Source organism: Tinamus guttatus, unplaced genomic scaffold (assembly GCF_059628265.1).
Source record: "Tinamus guttatus ecotype Peru unplaced genomic scaffold, ASM5962826v1 Tinamus_guttatus_pri_ptg000215l, whole genome shotgun sequence".
NCBI classification, from domain to species: domain Eukaryota; kingdom Metazoa; phylum Chordata; class Aves; order Tinamiformes; family Tinamidae; genus Tinamus; species Tinamus guttatus.
Window position 1 is genome coordinate 176,892 of NW_028288749.1, and position 27,971 is coordinate 204,862.

General features: G+C 39.1%; 1 protein-coding gene and 1 non-coding gene across 4 annotated transcripts in view; one reads left to right on the forward strand and one right to left on the reverse strand.

The window, feature by feature from the left end:
• The first annotated feature begins 4,184 nt into the window (after positions 1-4,184).
• Positions 4,185-5,921, forward strand: LOC104568284 (uncharacterized). Its single transcript, XR_015913380.1, has 3 exons — positions 4,185-4,423; positions 4,634-4,759; positions 5,710-5,921. It is a non-coding gene; the product is annotated as an uncharacterized LOC104568284 (transcript).
• TPR (translocated promoter region, nuclear basket protein) overlaps positions 5,698-27,971 on the reverse strand; it is a 33,901-nt gene continuing 11,627 nt past the window's right edge. The window contains exons 18-51 of one of the 3 annotated variants that reach the window (XM_010215168.2): positions 27,586-27,748; positions 27,009-27,143; positions 26,365-26,505; positions 26,035-26,203; positions 24,885-25,051; positions 24,065-24,217; positions 23,339-23,455; positions 22,102-22,305; positions 21,833-22,017; positions 21,272-21,419; positions 20,733-20,870; positions 19,967-20,098; positions 19,578-19,708; positions 19,058-19,268; positions 18,561-18,707; positions 18,055-18,253; positions 17,541-17,746; positions 16,732-16,793; positions 15,601-15,809; positions 15,011-15,283; positions 14,505-14,653; positions 13,556-13,639; positions 13,206-13,406; positions 12,401-12,532; positions 11,791-11,881; positions 11,118-11,302; positions 10,576-10,644; positions 9,972-10,063; positions 9,274-9,380; positions 8,375-8,470; positions 8,038-8,194; positions 7,661-7,779; positions 7,028-7,126; positions 5,698-6,067 (exon numbers count right to left, since the gene is read on the reverse strand). In XM_010215168.2, the coding sequence (XP_010213470.2) occupies positions 6,012-6,067; positions 7,028-7,126; positions 7,661-7,779; positions 8,038-8,194; positions 8,375-8,470; positions 9,274-9,380; positions 9,972-10,063; positions 10,576-10,644; positions 11,118-11,302; positions 11,791-11,881; positions 12,401-12,532; positions 13,206-13,406; positions 13,556-13,639; positions 14,505-14,653; positions 15,011-15,283; positions 15,601-15,809; positions 16,732-16,793; positions 17,541-17,746; positions 18,055-18,253; positions 18,561-18,707; positions 19,058-19,268; positions 19,578-19,708; positions 19,967-20,098; positions 20,733-20,870; positions 21,272-21,419; positions 21,833-22,017; positions 22,102-22,305; positions 23,339-23,455; positions 24,065-24,217; positions 24,885-25,051; positions 26,035-26,203; positions 26,365-26,505; positions 27,009-27,143; positions 27,586-27,748 (4,927 nt within the window). In that variant the 3' untranslated portion in view covers positions 5,698-6,011. Of the gene's footprint in view, positions 6,068-7,027; positions 7,127-7,660; positions 7,780-8,037; positions 8,195-8,374; positions 8,471-9,273; positions 9,381-9,971; positions 10,082-10,575; positions 10,645-11,117; positions 11,303-11,790; positions 11,882-12,400; positions 12,533-13,205; positions 13,407-13,555; positions 13,640-14,504; positions 14,654-15,010; positions 15,284-15,600; positions 15,810-16,731; positions 16,794-17,540; positions 17,747-18,054; positions 18,254-18,560; positions 18,708-19,057; positions 19,269-19,577; positions 19,709-19,966; positions 20,099-20,732; positions 20,871-21,271; positions 21,420-21,832; positions 22,018-22,101; positions 22,306-23,338; positions 23,456-24,064; positions 24,218-24,884; positions 25,052-26,034; positions 26,204-26,364; positions 26,506-27,008; positions 27,144-27,585; positions 27,749-27,971 lie in introns of all 3 variants that reach the window. The other 2 variants (XM_010215167.2, XM_088524835.1) reach the window with 2 other exon arrangements.

Consider the following 27,971-nt stretch of genomic DNA (forward strand, 5'->3'; position numbering starts at 1 on the left):
AGGCCACCACGACCGAGGCTGAAGCCACCACCACCCCTGAAAGCAAAGAGACCACCCCGGCACCTACTGAGGCACCCACGACCGAGGCTGAAGCCACCACCACCCCTCAAAGTAGAGAGACCACCCCGCCACCTACCGAGGCACCGACCACCACAGCTGAAGTCACGACCACCCTTGAAAGCAAAGAGACCACCCTGGCACCTACCGAGGCACCCACCACCGTGGCTGAAGCCACCACCAACCCTGAAAGCAAAGAGACCACCCCAGCACCTACTGAGGCACCCACAACCAAGGCTGAAGCCACCACCACCCCTGAAAGCAAAGAGACCACCCCGGCACCTACTGAGGCACCCACAACCAAGGCTGAAGCCACCACCACCCCTGAAAGCAAAGAGACCACCCCGGCACCTACCGAGGCACCCACGACCACAGCTGAAGCCACCACCACCCCTGAAAGCAAAGAGACCACCCCGGCACCTACTGAGGCACCCACAACCAAGGCTGAAGCCACCACCACCCCCAAAAGCAAGGAGACCACCCCGGCACCTACCGAGGTGCCCACGACCACAGCTGAAGCCACCACCACCCCTGAAAGCAAAGAGACCACCCCGGCACCTACTGAGGCACCCACAAGCAAAGCTGAAGCCACCACCACCCCTGAAAGCAAAGAGACCACCCCGGCACCTACTGAGGCACCCACAAGCAAAGCTGAAGCCACCACCACCCCTGAAAGCAAAGAGACCACCCCGGCACCTACCGAGGCGCCCACGACCAAGGCAGATGCTCCCACTACCTTTAAAAATGAGGAGACCACCCCTGCACCCACTAAGGCAATCACCACCTTGGCAAATGCTCGTACCACTCCAAAAAGCAAGGAGACAACCCCCGCGGCTACTGAGGCACCCACAACCAAAGCTGATGCTCCCACTACTCCTAAAAGCAAAAAGACAACTCCTCCAGCCACTGAAGCCACTCCAAGACAGGCAGATTCTCCCACCACCCCTAAACACAAGGAAATGACCCCTGCACCCACTGAGGTAACTACAACCAAGGCAAAAGATACGACCCCTTCTAAAAAGAAAGAGACCGCTCCTACCACCACCAAGGCCCCCACAACCACCAAGGCCCCCACAACCACCAAGGCCCCCACAGCCCTAAAAAAAGAAGAGACAACTGCACCCACTGATGCAACCACAACCAAAGCTGGTGCTCCCGCTACTCCTAAAAGCAAAAAGACAACTCCTGCAGCCACTAAAGCCACTCCAAGCCAGGCAGATTCTCCCACCACCCCTAAACACAAGGAAATGACCCCTGCACCCACTGAAATAACTACAACCAGGGCAAAAAATACAACTACTCCTAAAGAGACCACCCCTACAACCGCCAAAGCAACCACAACCACCAAGGTAACCACAACCACCACCCCAAAAAAAGAAGAGCCAACTTCTGCAGCCACTGACGCAACCACAACAAAGGCAGATACTCTCACTACCCCTAAAACTAAGGGTACAACTCCTACAACCACCAAAGCAGCTAAAAAGATTACAACTCCTGCACCTAAAGTTACAACCACCCCATCTGCAGAAGACATGACTACAGCAAGACAGAACCAAGTGACAAAAACAGCTAAACCAATAGTATCCGAAGAGCCTCTTGTTTTTGATAAATCATATGAGGAAAGCACAGCAACCACCATGGCCACAACCTCAGCAGGTAAAGATACCACCACAAGAGCCAAAGAGACAGTAACAACTACTGCAGACAAAAAAGCCAGTACAACAGCTAAAACAGACAGGACTCCAGTAAGCAAAGAAATAGCAAGTAAAAAAGAAACCACCACAGTGAAAAAAGAGGCAACCATCACTACTGATAAGGAAACCACAACTCTTATCAAAGGTGCCACCACAGGCACGAAGGAAGGAGCTGACGGTACCACTAAAGAGGCAACAACATTTAACCAAAGAGAGGCCACCGCTGAAAAATCTCCTGCTACCACCACGGCAGATAGGAAAGTCACAGTAGAGGAAGCATTGGTCGTTCCCAAAGGGACAACCAAGCCAGTGGTGCCATCCAGCCCCCAAGCTCTGCCGGTAGCAGAGGAGCCTCAAAGAGACGTAAAGCCTTTGGTACAAGCCGGGGACGTCCTGGCGGGGATGGGGGGAACACAAGGCAACTGCTTCCCGCTAGGCGCCAAGGCACCCGCGGCCCCCCCGGAGAGGCGCCCGGCAAGAGGTCCTGTGGGCAAGCGGCCCGCAAGGCCCTCCCGACCTGTGCCGAGACCCCACCGCGGCCACCCGGCTGCGGCTCCCGGCATCATCACTGTCGGTATATCGCTTTCTAACTGCCCACTCCCCAGATCTCCCAAGTCGTTTAGAGCATGGTCTTATTGCAGCGCTTAGCTGTGAGTGCAAGGATAGTGCAAACAAAAGGGCCCAGGAGAAAGAGAGAACTTCCCCATCTCACAAATGGCCATGTTCACAGTATTTGATCTGGCCCTTTGTGATCATGTACATTTAAAAAGAAAGAAAAAAAAAGTTTTTTCCATATTTTTTTTTCCTTCTTCATGTTGTCATTATACATGCCCTTGCTATTTGTTTTAGTATGACATAGCTCCTAGGTTCTTCCTCAAGCATATACTGAGAGGTACATTGTGAAGAAAGTCTCTTTATGTTTAGGGAAACAATGAAAACCACTGATTTGATCAAAACTTCCATCTTTTGTTCATATTTAACTGGAAGTAAACATATTTTTAAGAAAAATATTTTTAAGAAATAAGTGGGAGTGGGGAATCTACTGAGGAAGTCTGGAAAAAAACATCAAGAAACCATCAATAAACATGAAAAAAATAAATAGAAAATATAGCGCACAGTATCACTAAGTATGAGGAAACTAAATATAAAGAAATAGCCAATCAAATTACAGAGCATGAAAAAGAAAAACATGAAATATAGCACAAAGGCTACTTACAGGCTTACCTTTCTCTGATGTCAGGTGCTGAGGTAAATGGCTCATAACTGACTGCATCTGCCCCCAGCTCTGTAAATCCTTGATTTTTATAATCCTAAACTTTTCAATAATTTATCTCAAATGAGTAATGACATTATTTTCACCCAAGAATCAGATGGAGGCCTGAACCAGAACCCTAAACTAGGATTATTTTCCACATGTTTTTATACATTCAAGCCTCTGTAGGGCAAGGGAAAGGAAAAGGCATAATTTCGGTAAAAAATAAGACAAAAACAACACTTTTTTTTCAGCAAATATAAAAGAGGAAAAGAACCTGTGCAACGGGAAGCCAGCGGACAGCGTGGTGGCTCTGCAGAACGGGACGCTGGCGGTTTTCCGAGGTGAGGGGACGCGCGGCCGCCTCAGCGCGGGCGGCGTGGAGCCCACCCGCCTCCGCGGTGCCACCTCCTGTCCCCGCAGGTCACTACTACTGGCTGCTGAACGGCCGGAGGCCGCCCACGACCGAGCCGCGCCGCATCGTCGACGGCTGGGGCGTCCCCTCGCCCATCGACACCGTCTTCTCCCGCTGTAACTGCGACGGCAAGACCTTCTTCATCAAGGTGGGCAGCGCTGCGCGCGCCCGGCTGCTCCTCCTCACACGCAGACTGCCGGCACCTGCTGCTCCTCGTGAGACACCTCATTAACAAACCACACCTGTGACTCCCCACTTAGTCCTGCCTCCCACCCGCCCCCACTAAAGTGCATAATTCAGACCAACTGTGATCACTGAATTATCGTTATTTTTTGCTCTAAAGCTCCTCTTTTCCTTCAACCCTCAGGGTGCCCTTTACTGGCGCTTCACCAATGGTGTGATGGACGCTGGCTACCCCAAGCCCCTGGCCAGAGGCTTTGCCGGGCTAGGCGGGAAGATCATCGCAGCCCTGCCCGTGGCCAGGCACCACAACCGCCCCGAGTCCGTGTACTTCATCAAGAAAGGTAGGGCAGGAGGGCACCGGGGAGGAGGAAAACAGCCTTTCTTTAGACTGAGGGGTGCATTCCCTTCAGACACAGACCAGTCCTTTCCTTAATGCATCTGAAGGATGTACTATCCCCTAAGAATTGTTGTCCAGTTTAAGAAGAAAAAAATGTACATAAATATAAACATTCATACAAGAAATGGGTACAGAAAACCTGCTTTGAAACAACAGTAGAGGCATTAAAATGGTGCTCTTCTCCTCACGTCAGCGATGACATCTTCACTTCCACATTAGCATTTTAACTTTTTTTTTTTTTTTGAAAGGTGGCAGAATACAACAATACATATACAAACAAGAACCAGTCAAGGCTTGCAGAAACAAACCCCGGGTTGCCATAAAATACCCAGCTTATGTCCCGACTCTCGTCATCAGGAGACGTTTCCAACGTGCAGTGAGGCTGCAGGCTTTCCACACGGTCAGAATCAACCCCCAGCCAGCTGGTAAGTTAGGTTTATTAAGTTTTTTTTTTTTTTTTTTTACAGCTGTTTTAATCACAGTGGCTTCTTAAAAACAACATTTTGTTCCATTTCTTAATATAATATTGGATTTTTTCAGTCTCATAATTCTCTTGCTGTACATTATACAAGCAAATGATAGCTCATAGCAGACATATGGTGACACCTCCTAACTCAGTTGTCTTTTGCTTGCAGAAGTCTTACGGAAGGAAGTTAAAATCACTTCCTACTGGAGAGGACTCCCAAAGATAATTCACTCAACCCTTTCAGTACCAAACTACAATAAACCAGATGGCTATGACTATTATGCCTTCTCCAATAGTAAGTTAAAGCTAATGGAAGTTACTATAGCTCAAAAGCCTAAAGGGGTGGGTAAAGGAAGACACCCATGTATCTCCAAGCTGTCTGAAATTACTGCTTGTGATTCTGCAAGATCAATGTTAAATGTGAATCTTTCTTTTTTTTTTTTTTTTTTTTTTTTTTAAAAAAGGCAAATTTAGAGGTGCTTCTATTACAAAGTAGCACCTTCTTGGCATGCCTTGCTGTAGCTGCTAAGGCTTAAAGGAAAAAAAAAAAGGCTTAGGGGATGGGGGAAATGACACTTAGATGCAGAATTATATTAATGGTGGATTGAGATCCTTGGGGTGTCCCTGCTGGAGCAGGGGGTTGGACTACATGATCTCTAGGGGTCCCTTCTAACCTCAACCAGTCTGTGATTTTGTGACTGTTACAACACTGACCACTTTGGCAGGGGCTTCAATGGAACTAGGTTTCTAACAAAACAAAAACAAACAAACAAAAAGAAAATCAAAACCCCAACCCCACAACATACTAGCTATATCCAAATACAGGATACTAAAGTATGCTTTTTCCACTAGAAAATAATTCCTAACCTTAGAAAAAGGAGGCTAATTCATACCTGGGACCTGAGAAGTCCCACTCTTATAAGTCAGTTTAGGATTGTCTTATTTCTAGCTTGTTTCGTTTCTAAATTCTACAATCTACTACTGTGCTCTAGCAGTTTAAGTGCATTCTTTCCTACTCTTTGTTCTTGGGCAAGACTATTAACAGCACTGAAAAATCTTTGCTAAATACAAAGGAATTTCTCTCTCAAAAACAAACAACCCTACCTTCAAATGCGAGACTAAAATTTCACATTAAGAGCCTCTCTGAAACTGAAAGGAAAAGGAAGGTTTTAACTTCAAGACGCAGAAGTCTTCTCATACTACATGTAGCTTCTGGAATTTAATTCTCATGTCTCTTCATTTCAGATCAGTACTACAGTTTGGATGTGGCCAGCAAAATAGCAACGTCGGTTACTTATCTCACTGGAAAGACTGTATCCAAGGACTGGTACAACTGTCCTAAGTGATGCATACCACAGGATTTTTTTATTTTTTAAAAAAGATGACATTTTAATATTAAGTTTGTCTGATTTTATTAATAAAGACATTGAATTGTGTGCACACATCTAAGTATAAAATGCAGCTTTAAGCTTTGTTTTCATTACACTAAAGCAACCACAGGCAAACTGGCACTTTTTATACAGAGTTGTCACAACTTTACAGACCATTTAACTAATATTGCCTCTGTTCAGGCCTCCTCTGCCTCCCATTGCATGAGTTACACCTGTGTTGGGAAAGAACACATAGGAATTAATAGAAGCCCTTTTCACCCCTTGAATCACACATATCAGCACATGTGCTACTTGTTTCTTCTTAAAGAAAGCACTAATGCAAGGGGACATTTCCTTTCCAGGAAAATTCATTCTTCCTCTTCCTCCCCTTAGCCCTGTGATATGGATACATTATTGTTTTGCCATCTGAGAAAGACAGTTGTTGACTTGTGATCCTCTCTGTCTCAGGCTATATGCCAAAAGAAACAAATACAGCATTTTTAATCCCAACTGCAAGCAGCTAGCTCCTCCTTACGGTTAATAAAGAAATGGTGATAGACTAGGAAAGAGCTCTAGGCTAGCTCTACAACCTCATATTTTTAAAAGAAATACTAGATCCATACATTTCAATACTAACATCAACATATAAATGTTAAAATAATGCCAAGCTAAATACATTTCACTGGAGGATTCTTCTTAAAACAGAAGTTAAACCACTCCATATTTTTTCTGCTTTAAAAATATATTTTATATATATATATATATATATGTATATATAAAAAACATAGTTTTAAATCAGAATATGACCTAATGAAACCTAATAAAATAACTGGATGACTGGAACACTTACGAAATACCAGATGGGAAACTAACCTCTAAAGTCACAAACCAAGAGCTCCGAAGTCCAAATGTTATTTTCTGAGTTTTGGGTTTTTGTTTTAGTTATGCTTAAAATCTACTATCATTCTCTTCTTTCCACTGGTAAGAATCAACTGCTGCTCAGGCTAACAAAGCAACACCAATCCTATGTATTTTTTAGGGTAACATACCTAAAGCTAGGGCATGGATGCTGTATTATTCAAAGCATCACAAACACTGAAAGCAGTACCATAAATATGGTCACCAAAGGAAGAAACTATTGAAAACTGATTTAAAAGAAAATGGTCTTGATGTGAGCAATGACAAACGCTTACCCCTCTGTCTGTTGAACTGCCGACCACGAACACTGGTTCTTAATGTTGGTGGCTGAAGCCGGACACGGCGAATTGTCTTAGGCTGATTAGTACTTGTGTCTGCAAAGAGAAAATAATACAGGAGAGATGTCTAGCACATGGTACACTATCACTCTTGAGGTTGACATGACTTGATAAACACCTGAATTTACTCTAAAGTTACACAGGTGCATCATAGTTCATTGAAATCTGACAATAAATAAAAGCCTCAGACTGGGTAAGTTTGGCATCTCTCTTCTATCTATGCTTACTAGTAAACCAGTAACTGAACAGTGATTTACTTATTGTTCTCTGACAACTTAATTGAATGAACAAGTCTGTTTTGAATTTGACATCAAAAGTTACAGTGGAAAGAATTATCAATGCATCAAGTAAGTTTGGCTCCTGCAAGCATTATTCTTACTACAGCCCACTCCAGTTTCTGATATCCAACTAAAGTGACTTAAGGCACCTAAATGTGTTCTTTCCCTAATCTCTAAGATTTGCTATCTTATTTTGTAAATCTTGGCTATCAAAAGTGCATGGTACTGGTTCAAAAATTCCTACACTAAACCAAAAAGCAAGGAATAACCCATTTCAGCAATAAACTATTACCTGCAGATGAACTAGAAGGAGGATCTTGACTAGTAGATGGAAGGTCTGACTCATCAGATGCTTGAACAGCTTCTTCTTCCTGTTGACTATCAATTTCTAGACCAGCTTCTGAAGTAATTCTATAAAGAAAAAAAAAAAGTAGACAGGTAGGTAAGTTTAGGTAAGTTTTCTTAGTGCAGAAAAATATCTAACCAAGTGTCCTTCCCTGGAAATTTTCATAGGCTTTCTCCTCCTTTATCCTGTTTCACCACCCTCAACTATGAGATTAAAGATTTTTAAGTAAACAACAATATCATTTTCTTGATACACAGCTCAGTTCAAGATGGATCTTGACTTTAGAGTACAAGTCTTAGCTGACCCATCAAGTCATAGCTTACCCTTCAGATTCTGCCTCTGCAAAGACTTCATCTCCATCATCCCCAGCTCCAGACTCTGTAGTTGTGGACAGGTTGCCAGTAGATGTAGTAACCATTGGAACAGACTGGGAAGCATGTTCCGAGGCGTCCGCTGATGTGCTTTCTGTAAAAACTGTCACTGTACAGGCAAGACAGTCAATGAACATGGAGTTACTTTGTACTTCCTAAGGAAAGCGTACAGAAATCTTGGATACATCAAGGAAAAGGCAACAGGAATATTCTTGCTGTATCAATAAGCAGTATAATAATGATTTTAATTCTGGAAAAATCAAGGCTTCCAGTCTTTGCACCCACTCACCTGGTGCTGCTACTTGCAAGGGTGTTGTTGGAACACTACGACCACCCGATTCTTCCTCATGAGCAAGGAAGAGTGGGGTTTCATACATTCCTAAACCTGCAATAGAAAAGGTTTTAATGACAATTAAAATAGCCAGCTAAAGCAAATTTCTTTCTATGCACCCAGTGAAATACAGTGCTTTGTACTTAGTGAGATTTTAGATATTTTAACAGCTTTTAACTTATTTTACTTTTTAGTCTTTTTCTTATCCTATTATTGTGCTGTGAGCTTTCCACAAAGAATAACCAACCTTTTCATATTGACAAGGATGCAAGGGAAAGGAACCGATTCAGGACAACAGCAAAGACAAATTTTCTGGTCTTTATCTAGGTCCTTTAACTTAGCAGGTAAACATTTACCCCAAAGATTTATTTGCATTTCCTGTTTTCCCTTATTATTTTACTCTTAAAAAAAACAACAACAACAACAACAACAAAAAAAACACAAAAACAAAAACCTACAATCAACATGAAAAGTGAAGTAAAAAGCTATTCTTTCAATATTTTAAATATTAATTTTTATTTATTTAATAATATATTAAAATATATTAAATAATATTTAATACATTCTGCTCAAATGAAATTTCTCCTCTTCACTAGGCCATCTGCCTTGTAGATCCTTTCTGCTACCCACACTTCTCCAATTTACAATTTACACAAGAGGTATCCTACATTTGAAACTATGTTACAAATGGAAATCTAGTAGCCTGAGGGAAAAGCCTTTTCCATTAGTCTTGCTCTCTCCTAATTAAAAGCAGGTTTACACACTACAACAAGTCCTCAAAACTGTGTTACTTCCTCTTGCCAAAATTTTCTTGTTGTTGCTCTAACAACATGGAGAAGAGTTTGGAACATATTTACCTCCTTGTGATGCAAGCTGACCAAGATCAGAGTGGCTGGAACTAGTCTGTGGCATATCTTCAGGGGGGCCAAATCTGAACCTAGGAACTCCAGCGACCTGAGGGGAACTAGCAAAATGAAGACATAAATAATTCTGCAATTTTGCTGGTGATCAGAAAAATAACTTTACAACAAGAGAACGAAAGAACAAGTTACTACCTAAATGCAAGTTAGTTTCTCAAGCTTATTTGGACTGCATCAGCAGAGGGTAAAACAGTTCTAATGAGAATTATTTTTTGTTTATTTGTTCTCCTGTGAATTCTCAGTTCTAAGTGGACTGCAGAACATGTCCAAAACCAAGATGAATTTCCCCTACTTTAAGTGGTGAATAACATTAGTATTGCAAAACCTGTCCTTCTGTTACAAACTCTTAGAATACTCATATTGAAGGTGAGGGGAAGTAAAATAACCTTTTTGCTAAATGTCTTCTTAGTTAAATTCCATCCTTCTAAAGTTACAATACATTGGAGATGACTTCCCACCTAATTTGTTGATAAGTTTTATGATCTACAGTTCAAACAATTTTAACTGATGTGGATGCAGTGATACATCTAATTTAATACTATTTAGCACATAACTCCAATCAAAAATTCATTTCACTTGAATTGACTTTCACTCCACTGAAAAGTCAAAAATGCCAAATTTTGATCATTACTTACTGAATAGCTTCTGCAAATCCATCTGTACGATGTGGTACTACAAGAGTTGGTGTGCTGGGAACTGTTCTGTCCTCATCATCAAAGAAGTGCTGCTGCTGGAAAAAGAAAGACTGAGATGAGAGGCTACGATGTATTTCAGGTTCGTATCATGCTGGCTTAAAGGTTGGTTGTCTTTTTAGAAACCCTCTACCAAAATATAAATAGAGACATATTAAAACAAAACAAAACAAAAACAAACAAACAAACAAACAAAAAACACTTGTGTAGTTTCAGGAAGATGAGATACCCCTGATGTTGGACAGAACTCCAACTCTCTCCCCTTGTTTGGCCATCCATCAATTTGTTTCTGCCAAATTTGGTTGAAACTGGATGAATAATTCAAAATTAACTGAAGGAGATGGACAGAAAGCCTAACTGAACTATCCACGCTACCTTAGGATCAGATAGAAACATATCCACTTTATATATTCACTCATACCCCTAAAGATATTTGCTAGTCTTATTTGAAAAACAAAGTTTCCCAAACAAACAAATAAAAGCCCCTCAAAAGCCATAAAATGCTCCCTCAATGCAAGTTCTTGCTAGCAGGCATTTATATACTCACCATCCCACCTATACCAGGAGTCAGCTGAAGTCCACGTCCCACTGACTGTCTTCGAGTCATCTGGATTCTCTTTACAGTTCAAAAAAAAAAAAAAAAAAAAAAAACAACAGAGAGAGAGAGAACACATAGACATTAACAGAGATTCCAAATTTATTTATTTAAAATGACTAATATATCAAAATTCTTTTTGAAGCAGTTTACTTAAATAGTCTAACTGTGGGCAAAGACGACTGAATTTATTTCATGTACACATACATAATGTCACATACATCCAAACTCCTGGGTGTATTTCATAACACATAAAAGGATCATGAAAGCTATACTGCTTTTAATATTCCTTTCACTCATACAACTACAATATGAACAATGAGGCGTGGTAACTCAGTTTGCTAAGCTTCTATTTTTTTAGGATAATAAATAGAAGTGATTATTTTTCTATAAGATGCAGGGTCCTTAAACTAGAATCTTCCCGATTTAGAAAAAACCATGCAGTACTTTGTGGGTTTTTTTAAGCCTCCTGAAGTGCCAGAGATGTTTTATACCTGTACAGGGGGACCCAGTTCTTGGGGAGGAGCATGAATAGTTAATCGTGGTGGCAACGGATGCGGTGGCCTGCGTGGTGACTGGGGAGGTCGAGGGGGCTGCCGCTCCGAGGCAGATGATGGCTGCTGTTCTCTTGAGCTTTCGTGAGGAAAAGTGGACTCTGCAGCACTTGTACTCCCTTCACCTGAAACAGAAGCAAAGATAGAACAAAAAGCTTATGCCATCCAAAATGTTACATGAGTTGAAAATGTGAAGGGAAAAATCCTTGAATTTTGATACCATGTTCACACAAACATTTTTATCCTTGCAAAAGTGGGGACAGCTCAGTACTGTCACTTAATATCCTCTGAAAGAGAGTTTGTGCCAGCCAGGACAACACCAGCACCAAAACAGGCTATTGATTATTCAAGCACTGATTCACAGAGTGTATTGAAAGTACTGAACCATCAACAACAACTTTCAGAGCAGCCACAGATTTCAGGGTTTTCAAATGAATGCAGAATATGTTCTGTTGAATTTCCTTGGGTGATTCTCAAAAAATTTATGGTCAAGTTAAAAAGGTCATTATAAATTTCCAATGGTCACTAAATGTGATTTTTAATAGATGCAAAACAACTTATTCATTTTCCCCTGTGCAGATACAGGCTTTGAAGAGACATGGATTAACCATACCGCTGTTTTGAGAATCTGCTGCCCTCTGGTTGCTTTCACCTCCTCCCATGCTCTCCTCAGTTTCTGTTCCAGGATCTGTACCATCTGCACCCTAGAAACCACATAAACATACTGTGATTCAGCATCAAAACACTTCTTGGACTGCAATGAAAACATGTAAGTAGTAAACAAATATGCAAAAGTAATCAAATATATGTAATTTTAAGATATTTGTATAAATATCTTAAGAAAGTTAAGCAAGTTATGTCCTTTTAGACAGCTGCATGAATTTAAGAATTTTGTGTCTGTATACATACATACAATGAACAATGAAGCCATCACTTAACAGGCAGGTTTTAACTAAATATCCAGCTTTTGTAGAAAGCTAGTGTGGCAGTTTCTAACTTCTGCATTTTGTACTGGCTCCTATACTTCATGTTTACACATTCAGAGGTGATTGTTCTTGTAAAAAATACCAGTCACAGCACAAAACCCAGTTATGTACCAGCATCCCCAACTTTCTGGGATGAGCTTGTATTAAAATTGTCAAGTGTGGAAATATTTACAGAAGTGTTACAATCCCATTTTTTTCCAAGAAATTTAACAAGCTATAAAAAAGTACAAATCTCACCTCAGCATCATCTGCTTCATATCCATCATTACCATCAGCACTACCAGTTCCTTCATTACTGTCATCACCTTCGTCTCCCATCCCTGTGTCTTCATCATCATCCTCATCTTCCTCTTCTTCATCCTCATAATCCTATAAAGTATAGCATGGCCTTAGGAAGTCCTCAAAGGGCAGCAAAATCACTTCACTATGGTACGAAGATCACCCTTGTCTGCAGACCTCTTTCTGAAGACATCCACTGTTTATTATTGAGTGGCCATAGGTATTTTTAGATTCCTAATGGTACCAACCCAGTCCTAGGGAAAAGGTTCAGGTTGTGCCTGTCATCTGAACATACTGACAAGACATTGGCAATGCAAAGGTTACACAGCAATGAACTAAAAATGCTTTCTTCACTGCTAAGTGTAAAGCAAAGCTGGTGAGAACATAGGACCGTTGTAATGAGACAGGCGAGTTGCTGATAGGTGCAAAATTTAAGATATTTAATGACACTATAAAATAGGCTGAATAATATTTTTGGTTAATTCAAATATCTTCCTTAAAGGTTTTTTTTTTTTCCCCTAAATGTACATGTTGATTATTCATAAATGGATTAGAGGAGTTGTGAAATTTTATGATTGGTCACAATCTAACTGAACTAGCAAGCATTTTTAAAACACTAGAAGTTCAGGCAACATAAGTATAGACAGTATTTATACAGTCAAAGAGATAATTTTGAAGAGTGCTAGTCCTGCAAGGTAAGCTGTACATCTGATCAAAGATATAAAAAGGTTATATATTATGATATAACTCCTGATATACATACTTCTTGCTCGCCTTCATTTTCTTCATCATCATCATCTTCATCATCACTATCAATTACGATGACATCATCTCTCTTGGACTGACCATCCTGAGACGAACACGTGTTCTGCTGATCTGACTGAAGAGGTCCAAGATCTATTGGTATGGACTGAGAAGTTTCTTCACTATCCTCCATGGGAGCATACTCTCCCTGAGTAACCCCCTGTAAAGACAAAGTTATAATTGCTTTCCACTGAAAACCTGCAAATTTAGATTTGAAATTTCATTTCCAAAAAATTTTAAAGGTTTTGGGAAAAAAAAGAGGGTTATTTTGACTGCAATTAAGATTTGTTTCCTTTTAAACGCGCTTACTTCTCCAATGGAGTCTTGTGAATCCTGGTTGTAGGCCTGAGCTTCTACTTCACCATCAGTGCTCTCTTCTGCTGCCACTTCCTCCTGAAAGAGTATGCTTTCCTTATTTAAAACATATTAGTGGTCCTAAAATTTGATTTTTTTTTTAAAGAAGTCCTCTTTTATCCCTAAAGTTACAGATATCATTCTACTCTCTCTTTACTCCTATTTCTTAGCTCTGCTTTTATTTAACCCACTGCAAATATACCTCAGATTTCTCTGTCCTTGAGAAATACACTTTCCACATTTCCAGGCCACGGGAACTACCCTCCTCAATGTCTCTACATGTCTTCAGGACAAATACAAACTCGAAGTTTCCCATTTTATCTCTATTTTCTCACTAAGTGAAATCATCTTGTAATCTTGTCCCCTTCCTTTCTTAGATGACTTTACTCTCCCTTCCACAGTTAAGGGCAAATCTTTTGATTTCCTTAATATTTTTACCATGAACTCTATGCTCTGAAGTGTTGAGTTCACTCTTTTTTTCCAGGGAAACCCCAACAAGTTCCTCACACCAACATTTCACATGCATCTCCTATGAACTTTTCCATGAAACATCATGTATTTGCTTTCTTGGCATGTCTTCAAGCACACTGTATTTTACTCCCGAAACACTGTAGGTAGGACCTTCCAGACCACCCCCAAAATATTTTCACTTTTTCCTCCACAAGGCCAGGATACGGCCCCCTCTCACCATCCACTCTATAGCTCTCTAAGATTTGCACTGCTCAGCACAACTGGTATCATTTCTACCTTTCTGATAACCAAACTTACTTGCTTTCTCCCAGGTACATTAAAACAATCATGATAAAAATAAAGGTCATCTGCTCTCAAATAGCACGCTCTTTTTTTCCAGTTAAAATCTTCCAAAGAGACAACTTAAGTAATAATATTTTATACTCTTACAAACCTCAGGCCCAACTCTCTGTATATTCCTGAATTTCTTTGGAAGAGGTACATCCACCGTTTCCTCTGAAATTTGGTCCGAGTTTTCTACAGTGTTATCCTCCTCTTCCTCTCGGGGACGTTTAGACAGTGAAGAACTTGGGGTAGCTGAAACTTAAAAGAGCCTCTCAGTTATTTTCAGAAGAACTACAAAATTTCAAACCTTTTCATTTTCTACTTTGTAATTTTACCCTGGTAGAACTGCCCCTTTTCTGCATTCAATGGTGACAAAAAAAACCCTTGTGCTCTTTCCTGGAGACATTACAAAATCTGTCCCTCAGGTCCAAGACCGTAAGATTTCATATCAAGACTTACCAAATAATCAAAATAAACAAGTACATTTCCCCACATCTTGCTTCTGATAAGCCAATTCCTTTTCTAATGGGCAGTTAGGCCTAATTTGAAAAGGGCATAAAGGGAGCTGCTGAAAAGCAACTACTCAGAAAAGCAGGCCTATAAAATAAAACCAACCTGTGCCAAAGACTGATGTGGAAGTGGAGGGCCTCTCTATTTGAGAGCTCTGCACCACTTCTACAATGGCAGGTGAAGGCTCCTGGCTAGCAGGCTCAATCTGAGCGTGACTTTGCTGAGTGGGCTGCACAAAAGCAGTTGCCTGAGTCTGCTGCTGAACAGTGAGGATGGGCTGCGAGAGGGACGTCTGAACATTCGGGCTGGTGGAACGCACAGACCCGCTCGTGCTCCCGAAGACCGGAACGTGCTCCACAGGCCCCTCTGACTGCATAGCTGAAAGGCAAACGGTGAAACATTCAACTGCCTTCATACAATCTAGTACGGTTCACATTCTCCATTTCAGAACGCAAATTCAGGCATATTCAGTGCTTCTGAGATTCACTTAACACATCCCCTTTGGCTTAACCTTGTCTTCAGGTAAAAAATAAGGAACTTTGTGGCAAAAGCAGTTCTTAAAAGTGCAATACGCAGAGTTCAGGGACAATAGAAGTACCCGAAATGGTTCTTAACTACCAATTAGTGAGATCTCAAGAGGAAGGTAGTAATTATGGTTACAGTGGATCTATTTAGATGCATGCTAGAATGCTCACCTTCCTGGGTCTCCACCTGTGTCGTTGGCATAACTGTGGCTGTTGGAGTAGTGGTAGGGTTTGTAACTGTAGCAGGAGTAACCATAGGACGGATACTGGCCCTCGGAGTAGACTTGTTCCCAGCCATCGCAGCTGCAGTCACTTTACTTGGAGTCGACACCACAGGAGTTGGTTTAATATTTGCTGTTGGAGGATCTGAAGTGCTAGCACTGAAAACAGGATACTTGTTTCATTATCCTAGTACAGAAAGTAAACTTGCTAAATATCAAATTACACTGTCTTACCACAGCCTCAAATATTTATTTTTGAAGGTTTATTTTTAAAGGTTTAATATTTAAAAACCTCTCAAGAGGACAACAAACAGCTGTCTTCCAGGATTTGCATATCTTAAAAAATTAACCCATTTTTGCCATCAATGGCACTAACATTAGTAACATTAGAGTTTTGATGGGTTTATTAAAATATAATTAACCAGAAATCTGTAAGTAGATCTACTGACTATCACAAAAGGAGCATAGTGTAACTCATTCCACTTAATGGAGTGCTGCCTCTTAATTACAAGCAGCAATATTAACGAATACAATTATATATCGTTTTAAGGTTAACTGTTTAATTCAATATGGAGTTACATGATCTCTTGTTTGAGATTAGGATCAGCCTAGCACATTTTAAATGAAACGTTTTAAGATCAGAGCCTTGCTTTAAAGGGATGCTGCCATGAAATTTCAGAAAAGTTGCTTCTCTAAATGTCATAATATATACTCATCATCTTATAGCTTGGTTGGTTGGTATTTTATTACAATTTGATTGTCATTTACTTATTAGTAATCGGCTTTACCACTTATTTAGCCCATTTTGGGAAGGAGGGACAGGTTATTTTCCTCCCTCCTCCAAAATGTTGAAAGTAACAATGGAAAGTGTCTAACAAAGTGTCTGAAAACATTTAAAAATTCCCAGATAATCTGTTTCTGGTGGTTAATATGCCGATATTATCCCAATCTTCAAAGTTGCTTAAGAAAAATCTATGAAAAGGCCAGTAGTTAACTGCAAGAACATCATCTAGGAGTAAGACAACTTCCTCCCGCCCACAGTCTAAGACACTCTTCAAAAACTCCAAACTCTTTAACTCACATTCCTCTTTCACCTGAAGCTGGAGTAGGTTTGAGTGAGATTTGCCTCTGTTGTTCTGGAACCTAAAAAGTAACGAGTATGTAAGAAACATATCCCATAAAAAGCATCATAGTTCTATGAAACATCATGTAATTCTATGGAATGAATATAAGCAAGAAATTTGGGAGAAAAAAAAAATACTTTAGCAGATTCATCTCTTCATTTACAACTGTTGCTATTTCAGTTTTGTCAGGATACAGTAGCTCTGGCAGCTGACCACGTAAAATCTTCCACAAAACATGCTGTTCATACCAGGTATTTAAAACATTTAAGGGCTTTCTCAGCTATTTTCTGAAGCTGCTAAGACATTCATTACAACCAGTAAAACCTGGAACCAATTACACTGAAAGCAAGTGTAAAAATGCAGATACAAAGAACATAGTATAAGCAGTTGATCTGCCAATACACAGTGAATGGAGCAACTGCACACTAGTTAACAGGGGGAAATTTGAACATGGCAGGAAATAATTTTTAAATTAACTTTTCAAGTCAATTTCCGTCTTCCCAAAACCAGTAGAAATCAAATAATGCAGTTTGCTGGGCTCATTGCTAATTTTTTTTTTTTTTTTCAAACTAGAAGTTCTGTGACAGGGATTTGCATCTGCTATTTAGGTTATTTAACTAAAACCAACTTTGTGTAAAATAGTCATGCAAAAGAAAGACAAAAGCAGGATAGCGGTGCTAGTACTGGACTTGTTTTGGTTCATCTGTAAGACACACACACAAGCTCTTGATGTCCTTTCGTACAGCTAGCAAAGAGGATTTTGTACCTTATTTGTAGATTCGGGTGGCTCATCTCGCTGCTCATGGTGTCGCTCTTGCTGCTCTCTAAGCTCCCTCTCCAGGCGGCAGATCCGACCCTCGTACTGCGATTTGAGCGCGCTCATCCGCACCTCCAGCTCCGTCTTCTGCTCTTCTAATGAGGTGCTCTTTTGCTTCCACTCTTCATTCTCTTTTGTTAGCTGTTCTTTCGTACCTAATTGAGCAGGAAAGTATTCAATCTTGCCATTGTAAAACTGCCTAAGTCTCTGCACGTCAGTGCCTCGCTTTGATTGGCCAAAAACTGACCAAAACTTGGGTTTCCCCCAATGTACAACTAGTTTTAGGATATTTCCTGGAGTACCTAATTTAAAAAAGTTTCAAGTAAAAGGCCACGTTTTCCCAAGAATCCTATCTGAGAAACCTTCATGCTTGATGCATTCTCATATGAAAAATAAAAAACTGAAATAGAAGAAAAAAGCTTAAGGACTGAAAAATGAACAAACAAAGTATCATGTATAATACCAGCTAATTGTGCAATTTTCTGCTTGGCTGCGAGCAGAGTCTTCCTAGTTTTCTCTTCTTTCTCAGTGATCTGTTGCCTGAGCTGTTCTTCCTGTGTAGTCTTCTCTTGCAGATCTTGATGAAAACGAGCAATCTCTGACTGTAGCTGTGATATCTGCTCCTGAAGATTTCTAGCTTCCGTTTCCTTCTCTGTTATAGTCTAAAGACAGTGACATAACACAGCTATTGGCCACAATCAGCTATTTCAAATGGCCTAACAAGCTTCAAGAATGTAGGATTAAATAAAACTTCTCTTTGAATGCAACAGTGGAGTGCAGAGCATCCATTTTCTCACTTATTTCTAATAAGCAGCAGCATGTAACATCCTAAATCCAGAATTAAAAATAATTTTCTGCCAGACCTTTCCAGACTAATTAGCGGTACAACTGAGTCACGTTCATGGCCATATATTTAAAATTGCATTTAAGTAGAGCACAACTTTCTGAAACAGTCTGCTCTGCTCTTACCTTCTGTAAGGTTTCAACCTGACCCTCCAAAGCCTTTATCTTCCCTTCAGCTTGACCAAGAGAGTCTTTCAGCTCTTGTACTTCCTGGGCAGAAACTTGCTCTTCTTGTTGTTCTGTACAAGGTTGAGTTGATGCTTCTGCAACCAGCTGAAACACATCAAGTGGTATCAGTAGAAAGTACAGTATCAGATTGTGCCATCCCTGTCACAAGGCTCTTTTGCACACAAACCCATCACGTAAAGTTTGGGCAGAACAGAAGAGATTAAATTCTAATGTTCTGTTAAAAATGTTGTCAAGTACTGACTGATATGCAGCTCATGCTCTGTGGCAGTTCCTAAGCTAACAGCAGAAGTGGTGTTTCTGCTTCTCTTTTTGGCAAGTATGTAGCCATATAACCTTATATCAAATAAGGTGAACATCATTAGCTGTATTATACATGAGCCTAGATGAAAATGGACAGTTGAATGTATTTGTGAACAAGCAGAAGAGATTTCTACCTTATCATGCTGTGCCTTCAGCTCCTCATACTGAGTCTTATATCTGCGCCCAATTTTCTTGACCTGTGTTATAGTTTTCATTTTTTCTTGTATGTCAGCTACTTTAACTTCTAGTTCTTTCTGCAAAGTGTCCTTTTCTGTCCTTATTTTTGTTGCTTCATCCTTCAGGTTCTGAACAAGATTCTGGCTTGTAGTCAAGGAAGCGTTAGCTCTAAATACCAAGAAATTTGAGGAACATGCAAAAGAAATGTATTGATTATCACCTGACACATCTCAGTATCACTTATTTATCACAAGTAATTTCTTTAGCAAATTAGGCTAACATTTTCCATTAAAAAAAAAACAAACTCAACTAGGAGAGTTTCTAAAACATTTCTCATTTCATTTTGTGTACTTTATCAACCTAGAGTAAAAACAGATTTTACACTTACATGGGAATAGTTTAAATATTTCTATATGCATCTTAATTTTAAATACTGTGTTTTGCATGTAACTTTTTACTGCTTTTTTTCTACTATACCTGGCTATTTCTGCTTTAAGCCGGCCTGTTTCTTCACTCATTTGCTGTATTCGCTTGTTATTTGCCTCTTTCTCTGACAGCAGCTTCCGATATTCTTCAAGATCAGTGTCCTTCTGTTGACTCAACAAATGCTGAAAGATTCAGAAAATAGTCTGCGTTTTCATAAAATGATTACACAACTGTATGTTCTTACATTTTGATACAGTCTGTGAGATTAGGCTAGCATATTTTACACTCATGAAAGCAGGTTTTAAAGCTGCACAGACATCTATGCTTAGTAATTCAAATGCATTTCTCACATTTCTGTCATTTTTCAGGGAATAACTTGAATCTTTGCTATATTCAAATTCTTTCTTTCGGAAAGCTTATTTGAAAAACCCTTTTCCCACCTGGGTCCGGGCTTTCCAGCGTTTGACATCTTCTTCCAAAAGCTTTTTCTCTGCCTGCAACATTCCGCTCTTCTCACTGAGCTCAGCATTGGACTCCTGGAGAGGCAGGATGTCCGCCTCAAGTTTGCGCACCTGGAAAACATAACTGGGAACTAAACTCTCTGGAGTAGGCCTAAAATCATGATGCTAAACAGGTCAGAGACGAGATAAAAAACTGAAAAGTCAAGATAAAGTCTTATTCAACTCTGCCCCTCACTGGACAACGGGGCTAAGAGAGAAGGAAGAGGCATGAAAGCAGGGGAGGTTCCTACAGGGACAAAAATAGAAACATGACTGAATCTCAGGTTCTCTTGGTAACAGAAAAAATGATCATTAACTTTATATTATAAACAAAATAGCATTGTCCTTAATTCCACTAAAATGACTGGTGTTTAAAGATGGAAAGAGTCACACAGTTTCTCTTTCAATTCTTAATAAAGCTTTAGTCTACTTGACAGCTATTGCTATGCCATTTTTCATCCAACTGTCAAAAACATCATTGTTACTAGTATATCTTAAGGGCAAGTGCCAGTTTTCCTTTTTACTTAGGAGAGTCTGAACTTACGTAGTCAGGTCCTTCAAAAATCTAAAAGGAAAGCTTCTTCATTTGTGTATAATGTCAGAGAATAACCACTACACCATATACTTATGGTAATTAACAGGACTAATGCACATGTTAGCTCACTTGAATATCTGACACTTGAGTATCTCAGATATCAGTACTAACCTTTGCTTGCATTTGTTGGAGTTCTTGTTCTAATCTCTCCTTTTCTTCTCTCAGCATCTTGTTGGTTTCTATCAGTATGTTCATAGTCTCAGTTTTTTTCATTAATTCTTCATGCTGTGCAATGGTTTTTGCTGTTACCTGTTGAAAAGATTTAATCAATCATTTGTTTTACCTGAACACACACACATATACTTGTCTCCACCTGACGTAATACCATCTTGGAATACATATACACATGTATACATACATACACACATATATGTACAAAAAATAAGTTCTGCTTAAGAAAAAGGGAAGGGAGGAAAAAGTGTAAAAGACAGAAAAGACTTTTAACTTTCCCCATTTACCCTTTTTTTTCTTTTTTGGAATTGCTATATTACTTCAAAGGACATGGAACAAAGCCCCTAAATACCATCTCAGTTCAGAAGCTACTGATTCTTCCAAAACCTTTAATTTTGGGGCACAGGCAGCAAAGAGAGATTAGAACACAGATCAGCACTCTGCTTAGTGAAATCATAAGCAATAATATCCAACCAAACCTGCACTTTCTCTCTCTCAGCATTGAGACTGTCCTGCAGCTCCTGGAGCTCCCTTTCCAGGTGCTCTACTCTCTGACGGTATCGCAGACTCTCCACCTGAGCCACCTCAAACCTAGTTTCTGCAATCTCCTTTTCTCGACGTATAAATCTGTAATAATAAAAGGCAAAGCACCACGTCAACCAAAAAGCAGGACAAGGCATTTAAATTGAAGCTTCTTATACCTGAAGGACTTTTGAGTACAGCCACTAGTTCAGAAAGAGAAAGAAAATAAAATCCAAGTACATATACAGGTGAACACACAAAAAAGCCACAATGAGAAAGTAGTCTTTATGAAACCTTGCTGATCATATTCACTAAAAAAATACATTAGTCAGAATCCACTCAAAATTTTTCTTAGGGGCAGAAAGAAATCTCTATTACTTATTGATGTACAGAAACAGCCTCTCATTTACTAAAGCAGTATTAAACTTCATACATTATTCCTGAAACATACACTGGGACCATCTGGCAACTGAATTTATAAAAAAGAAGAGAGAGTGTCCAGAACAAAATACATTTACCTAAGAATTTCTAAGATTTGTTCCTGAGATTTGCCTTCCTCATTGAGAGAGACATTCAATGCACTTGGCATGGCTTCTTTCATAGAGGTCACCATCTTGCTGCTGAGACTTTCCAGTTGTTCATGTAACAATCGATTTTGCTTTTCCAGGTCTTCACAGCGGGATGCGTGCGTTGAAGCTTCATCCTAGAACACGAAAACTGATGACTAAATTCTGTGTAGGCTAGTAACTAAAAAAATACCCTACCAGAACCACAGAAACAGTCATACCTTGATCATTCTCTCTCTCTCTTCCCAGGAGGCTTTACACTCTAGCAGTTCAGACTCAGCTTTCCGAGCAGCTTCCTCCAGCTGCTGCCTGACTGCCGTGTTCTTGGCGACTTGCTCCTTGATGGCCTGCAGCGCTTCCACGTCGGCAGCGTGGAGCATCAGCTCCCGCTCGTATTTGTTCTGAGCCTCAGAAGCTATCTTTGCCTGCAGCAAAGACCCATGTTATGTGCTTGCGAGGTACAAAAAAATGTTCAGTAAGAATAGCAAACACTGAGCACAAAGAAAATCTCTGGCTAAAACGGACTTTATAATTCTCAAGTCCTAAACAAAAGTAGTATGCTAGAATGGTTTCTTAAAATAAGTAATTTAAATATACGAAAAGAAAAAAGCTGCAATCAATTTGAGGACTGGATAGAAGGAGAAGATACTCTAGATTTTGCAATCAATCCTCTTGCTGTAGATTCTGCGAGAATAAGACATGAGTGCCTGAATATCCACTGATTACTTTTACATGTGAATGGGCGACAAATTTATTATATAAAAACGTAAAAAGTAAAGACTAGATTATTTGGTCGCAATATTAGTTGGCACTAATGGAAAAGCCTTTGAATTAAAATGGCCCAAAATTCTTCACGATCCCTTAAATCGGTCAGTGTTTTAAAATCCTCACCTGAAGAAAAGCACACTCACAGCAAAAGACATGGTAACTAAGCAGCTTTCTGATCAGGTATTGCTAAATATCATATTACTCCACAGTTTTAGTAGAGACTAATCCTGTTTGGGAGAAGATGGAATATTTATATCCCATTGCCTAACTGTAGGAGTTCAATTTTTACTTTTCTCTTCCAGCTCCCACTTTCCCTGTCAGGAAATTCATTAAAGTGTTAGTTACATTCCACAATCAGCTCCTTATGTAATACGATCAACCTCAGAAACAGCAATCCAGCATATCTTCCATTAGCTGTTTTTTTTTGAATATGACACATACTGTATTTGCAGCACAACTTTACATTCAAAGTCAGCATAGCTGATATTAGTCCCAACATTAATAAGGTAAAAGTAAGCAGTAAACAATCAGTTGTGCTACAAAATAGAGGGAATGCTCTTATAATGCTTTTTTCATCTCCAGTAACTCTGATTAGCAGAACTATAACCAAAAAATGTTTTTGAATTGAAGTAAAAAAAACTAACACTAATTCCCCATCTCGGCTAAAGCAGCTAAATACTGCAAACATACTTGCTCCTGGCAGTCACGTCGGGCTTGCTGTTCATTATTCAGAGCTGTTCCAGCTCTCTGAAGAGCTTCCTGAACTTCCGATTGCACGGTTGACAGACTTTTCTTCAGTTCTACCAGCTAGTCCAACAGGACAGCACCCCAGGAAAACAAACAAACAAACAAGAAAAACTCTCAAAACAAAATATTTTACAGAGTGCCAAGTACAGCAAGGCTATAAATAAAGACAGTCATTTTAGAATCCAAGCATGATCTCACTACAAGATTATTAGATTACAAGATTATATATGGTATAATAGTTTAAGTCTAAGGAGAAATTCTGTCAAGGCTTTGTATCTGTTTTGGGAAGAAATATATTACTGTTCTTTCAGAGCTGGATTTGCAGCTATGCTGATTACAGTCACCTTGGTACATTCAGCCCCCATAAAAGCCCAAACATAAAATGAATATATATTTTTGCAAATGGTGCTCAAAGTTCATGGGCATACAGATGGCTTTATGCTCCACCACCTTAAAAAAATGACAAGCTTAATTTAACACTCGTATTTAGCAATCTGTCAAATTGTGTTTGGCTTTTCTATACCAGTTTGGAATTATTTTGCTTTGGACACTAGTACACTGCACTCTCCCTATAAAAGGAAGTGAAAACAAAGTTACACTTACAGACTTACTTAAAAGTATGTGCCAGTAAACTCTTTCCAAGGGAGTTTAAGAGGATTCAGTTCCTACCTGTTGTTCCATACTCTCCAAGGCTTTGCGCTTCTCCTCCTGAAGTTCTTGCTTTTCTTTCTCTGCCTCCATCAGCTTCTTTTCAAGCTGTGCTTGATACTCTGAAGACTCCTTCAGTCGAGCTTCAACTGTTGCACGAACGTCCTCTGTCACCTTTAGTAAAATCCATAGGAGACCAATTAATATTTTGCTTCAAATATACTATTGTCACGCAAACCCCACATTTTAGTACAGATTTTAAGCCAGGATAGGTATTTTCAGCATCTCATTTAGAATACAAATTCCACAAATGCCATGGAAATATTAATGTAATTTTGCCAAAACTGCAATAACTCATGAAGTGTATCTGAAAAAAGCTTTAGATGATATTATTCAAACACATAGCAAGTAACACATTTTTATTACATATAAAGTCTACAATACAGTCAAAGAGACTGACTGAAGACCATAAATTCACATCTCCTGCATGAAACAAACTGCTTTTGATTGAAGGATAATTAATGGCTTTTTTAACAGCAATCACCGGATTATAGGAAGTTCTTATACATCCCCTTTCCAAAAGAAGACTTTGGCAAAATTCAGCCTGAAGTCAAATTTATGTTTTAAAAGTAGGCAACAAAAAGGTTTAATATTCCTATTGCTAAAAGTGTTTTTAATCAAGTTAATAGTTTTACCACCTGTTTTGTAATGCCTCTAAACTTAGTTTCTTTATTATTCCTCCCCTGACCCAAGAGATTACAGTAAAAATAATAAAAAATATCGTTCATCTTGTTTCTGTCTTGCTCTAATAGACAATATTAATTAATCGTTATCTACTTACTTGTTTTTCCTTATTAAGGGATTCCTCTAGACTAAGCACCATAGCCCTGTATTGCTCCACATTACTAGAACTAGTCTTGAGTCTTTCTCTCAGGTCATTAACTTGTTCCTCAGCTTGTCTTAGTTGACTTACAAGATCATCCACATCTTCATTTCTATTTGGCTGACCTGTAATTTAAGAACACATATATTAACTGTGCAAGTTTAATTCAGTTTTTATGTGCAAATTACATAAAAGTCACATGGAAAAAAAAGGCAGGTAGATTTACTTTGTAATTTTTACAGTGTCAAATAAATTTCAATAGCAGCTGCCTCCAAAAATGTTTTGCATTTACAATGTGCTGAAAAGTAATGAACTAAAAAAGATTTTCTATGGATTTTTTCTATTCTAAATAAACACTTTCAGAAATATTGATATTCTTCACCTGCCTTGACTGGAGTGTTTCTGAAATCTTCTCAGATTAAGTCCAGTCAAAATAATAATCTATGTTTTGACATGGCTAAATCTGAGAATCTAAGCATATCAGCTAAGCACAGTTAAATCCCTGCTCTACTAAAATCACTTTAAACTACTATTCTGTTGAAAACCTGAAACCTTTCCAAGTTTCAACTTGGAACACGCACACACACACGTATGTGTATGTGTGTGTGTGCACAAAGAACCCAACACAATTTCTCTACAGAAAACTGACAATTTAAGCAATATAAACATTGTAGCTATAAGTATTGCTACAGTAAAATAAATATAGGTAGTGCTAAATATAAGTAATGCTACAACTATCTATCAGTGCTGTTACACAATGTGGAATAGAAACCTCACGCTTATCACAGGAAGAGGTCTTATTGACGACAGTGGCCTGAAAGCTCCCATATTAAATAAACACAACATAAATACACAACTGTACTGAAAGAACTTTAAAAAAAGAAACAGTAGTGCCATGGAAGAAAGGTTGCTGCTCAAAACACAAATGAAATCACCCAACACTCACCCTGGGTAACCTTGTGACTGCAATAAAAATAATGAAGGCTTATTCTTTAGTCTATTGTTTGAATTCTAAATGAGAATGAATTTTATTGAATCTGCATAGGGTAGTGTTTAAACTTTTCTTTATTTTCTCCTGAAAGGAAAAAAAAAATGAATTTCTTTTTACCTTTCCCTGGAACCCTCTGTGAAGACTGAGATGCTAATTGAGCCTCTGTATTATTAAGCTGCTGTTTCAAAATCGCTGTTTCTTTTTGGGCATTTTTCAGAATTTCCTTGGTGCTAACATGACGGTTTGTCTCAGTCTCAAGTTGCCTCTTCAGATCCAGGATATGAACCTGTTAAGATAATGTTTCTAGATTGTAACTATTCTCACAAAATACAAAGAGCCAGTATGTTTAGAAACTTCCCATATGACAAGTGCTGTGAACTCTTAAAAGCCATGCAACTGTTTTTAGTTTCTCTAAAATAAGTTTAAAATATTTATAAGTTCATTTACCTCTTGATTTTTGGTAAGGGCATGCCTTTGTTCCACCTCACTTTCTAGTTTCTTCTTCAGCTGAGATATCTCACGCTCCAGCTTCTCTATCTGATTATTGAGTCTTTGCTTTGTTTCTGTCTCAGACCTCTCTAATATTCCCTGATAAAAGAGCAAGAATAGATCATGTTTACAATACACTTCAATGATCTTCTGAAAGATTTTGATTACAACACTTCTTGCTCTATGCAGTAATTAGATTAAAAAAATAAAAACAAAAAGACCACTACAGAACACTCAATATATCTTAAAAACAAACAAAACAAACAACGCACAGAGGAAAATAAATTACCAACGCAGACAGTAGTAAATTTGATTTTTAAAAGTTAATGTAGAGGTTTTTTTCCCCCCTTTCAATTTGTTTTATGCATTTTGTTTCCATTTGAATGTGAAAACCTTTCCTCTTGACTCAAAATTCTCAGGAACTTGCCATGTAAATAATAGGTAATAATAATTCAGGATAAGAATGACCAGCTTGTTTACCAAGTTCAATTTGTAACAGAACTTTGAAAAACAACTCTTCTGTAAGACTCAATCCACTCACTGGTGAAGTCAATTGCAAGAGATACTGAGTGCAAGACAGGCAGGTATAAACCACCACATACCTGAATCGTTCGCAAATTAGTAAGCAGTAAATTCTGCCCTCTTTGTTCAACTAGCAGAGAGTCACGTTGCTGAGTCAAGCGCACGTCTGACATCTTCAAGATATCCTTCTCTTTTTTCAAGTTTTCTGCTCTCACCTTTAACACAGCAGACAGCAAATAATCATTTGAATCCGTAATTTGTGCATTCATTTCAATTTGGCCAATCTTTCTCACTTCTATGATCACTTAGCACTCCTATCAATAATAAAACTATTGATTTAAGGTTACAGAATTATAAAAACCTATTTTATGCAAATAAGCTCCAAACTAAAACAGCATATCTGTTTGATTAATAGCATTCTATTTTTCTTCAAATCTGGACATTGCAACAACAATGCCGAGATGTTTCATCTTCCCTCAATACTTCATGTATATAATGCATTCATTTGTAATATTTCACAAACATATCTCAACACACATCATACAAGCTGTGAAGGATTAACAGCCAAAAAAAGTTCTGACAGCTGTGATGATAATCATAAAACACCTCTTGTAGTGATCTGGAATACCTGGGAGTATAATATGTCACATTACTCACTTCTGCCACTGCCAGTTTTTCATTAGCTCCCCTCAGGTCTTGAGTCATGGTGTTAATTATCTGCTCTTGCTTCTGAGTTGTAGCCGTGAGTTTCTGGTTTCTCTCATGCAAAGATGTTATTTCTCGACGATACCCTTCAACGTTATCCTGAAGCATTTCGTAACTTCACGTGAAACAACAAAACAAAGCATAAATTCCTCAAATTATTTGAATGTAATTATAGGAGGTATATTCACAGAGCTCTATTTTTCATGCTCGTGCATGCCAATTTTCAGGTAGGCTTCTATGGGGCTCATGCAACTAGATAGTACTGTACATTCTTGATCCCACCCTTCAGCACTTTTGGCTTTTAGCTCAATAGATAATACTACTGCTTTATGGCAATT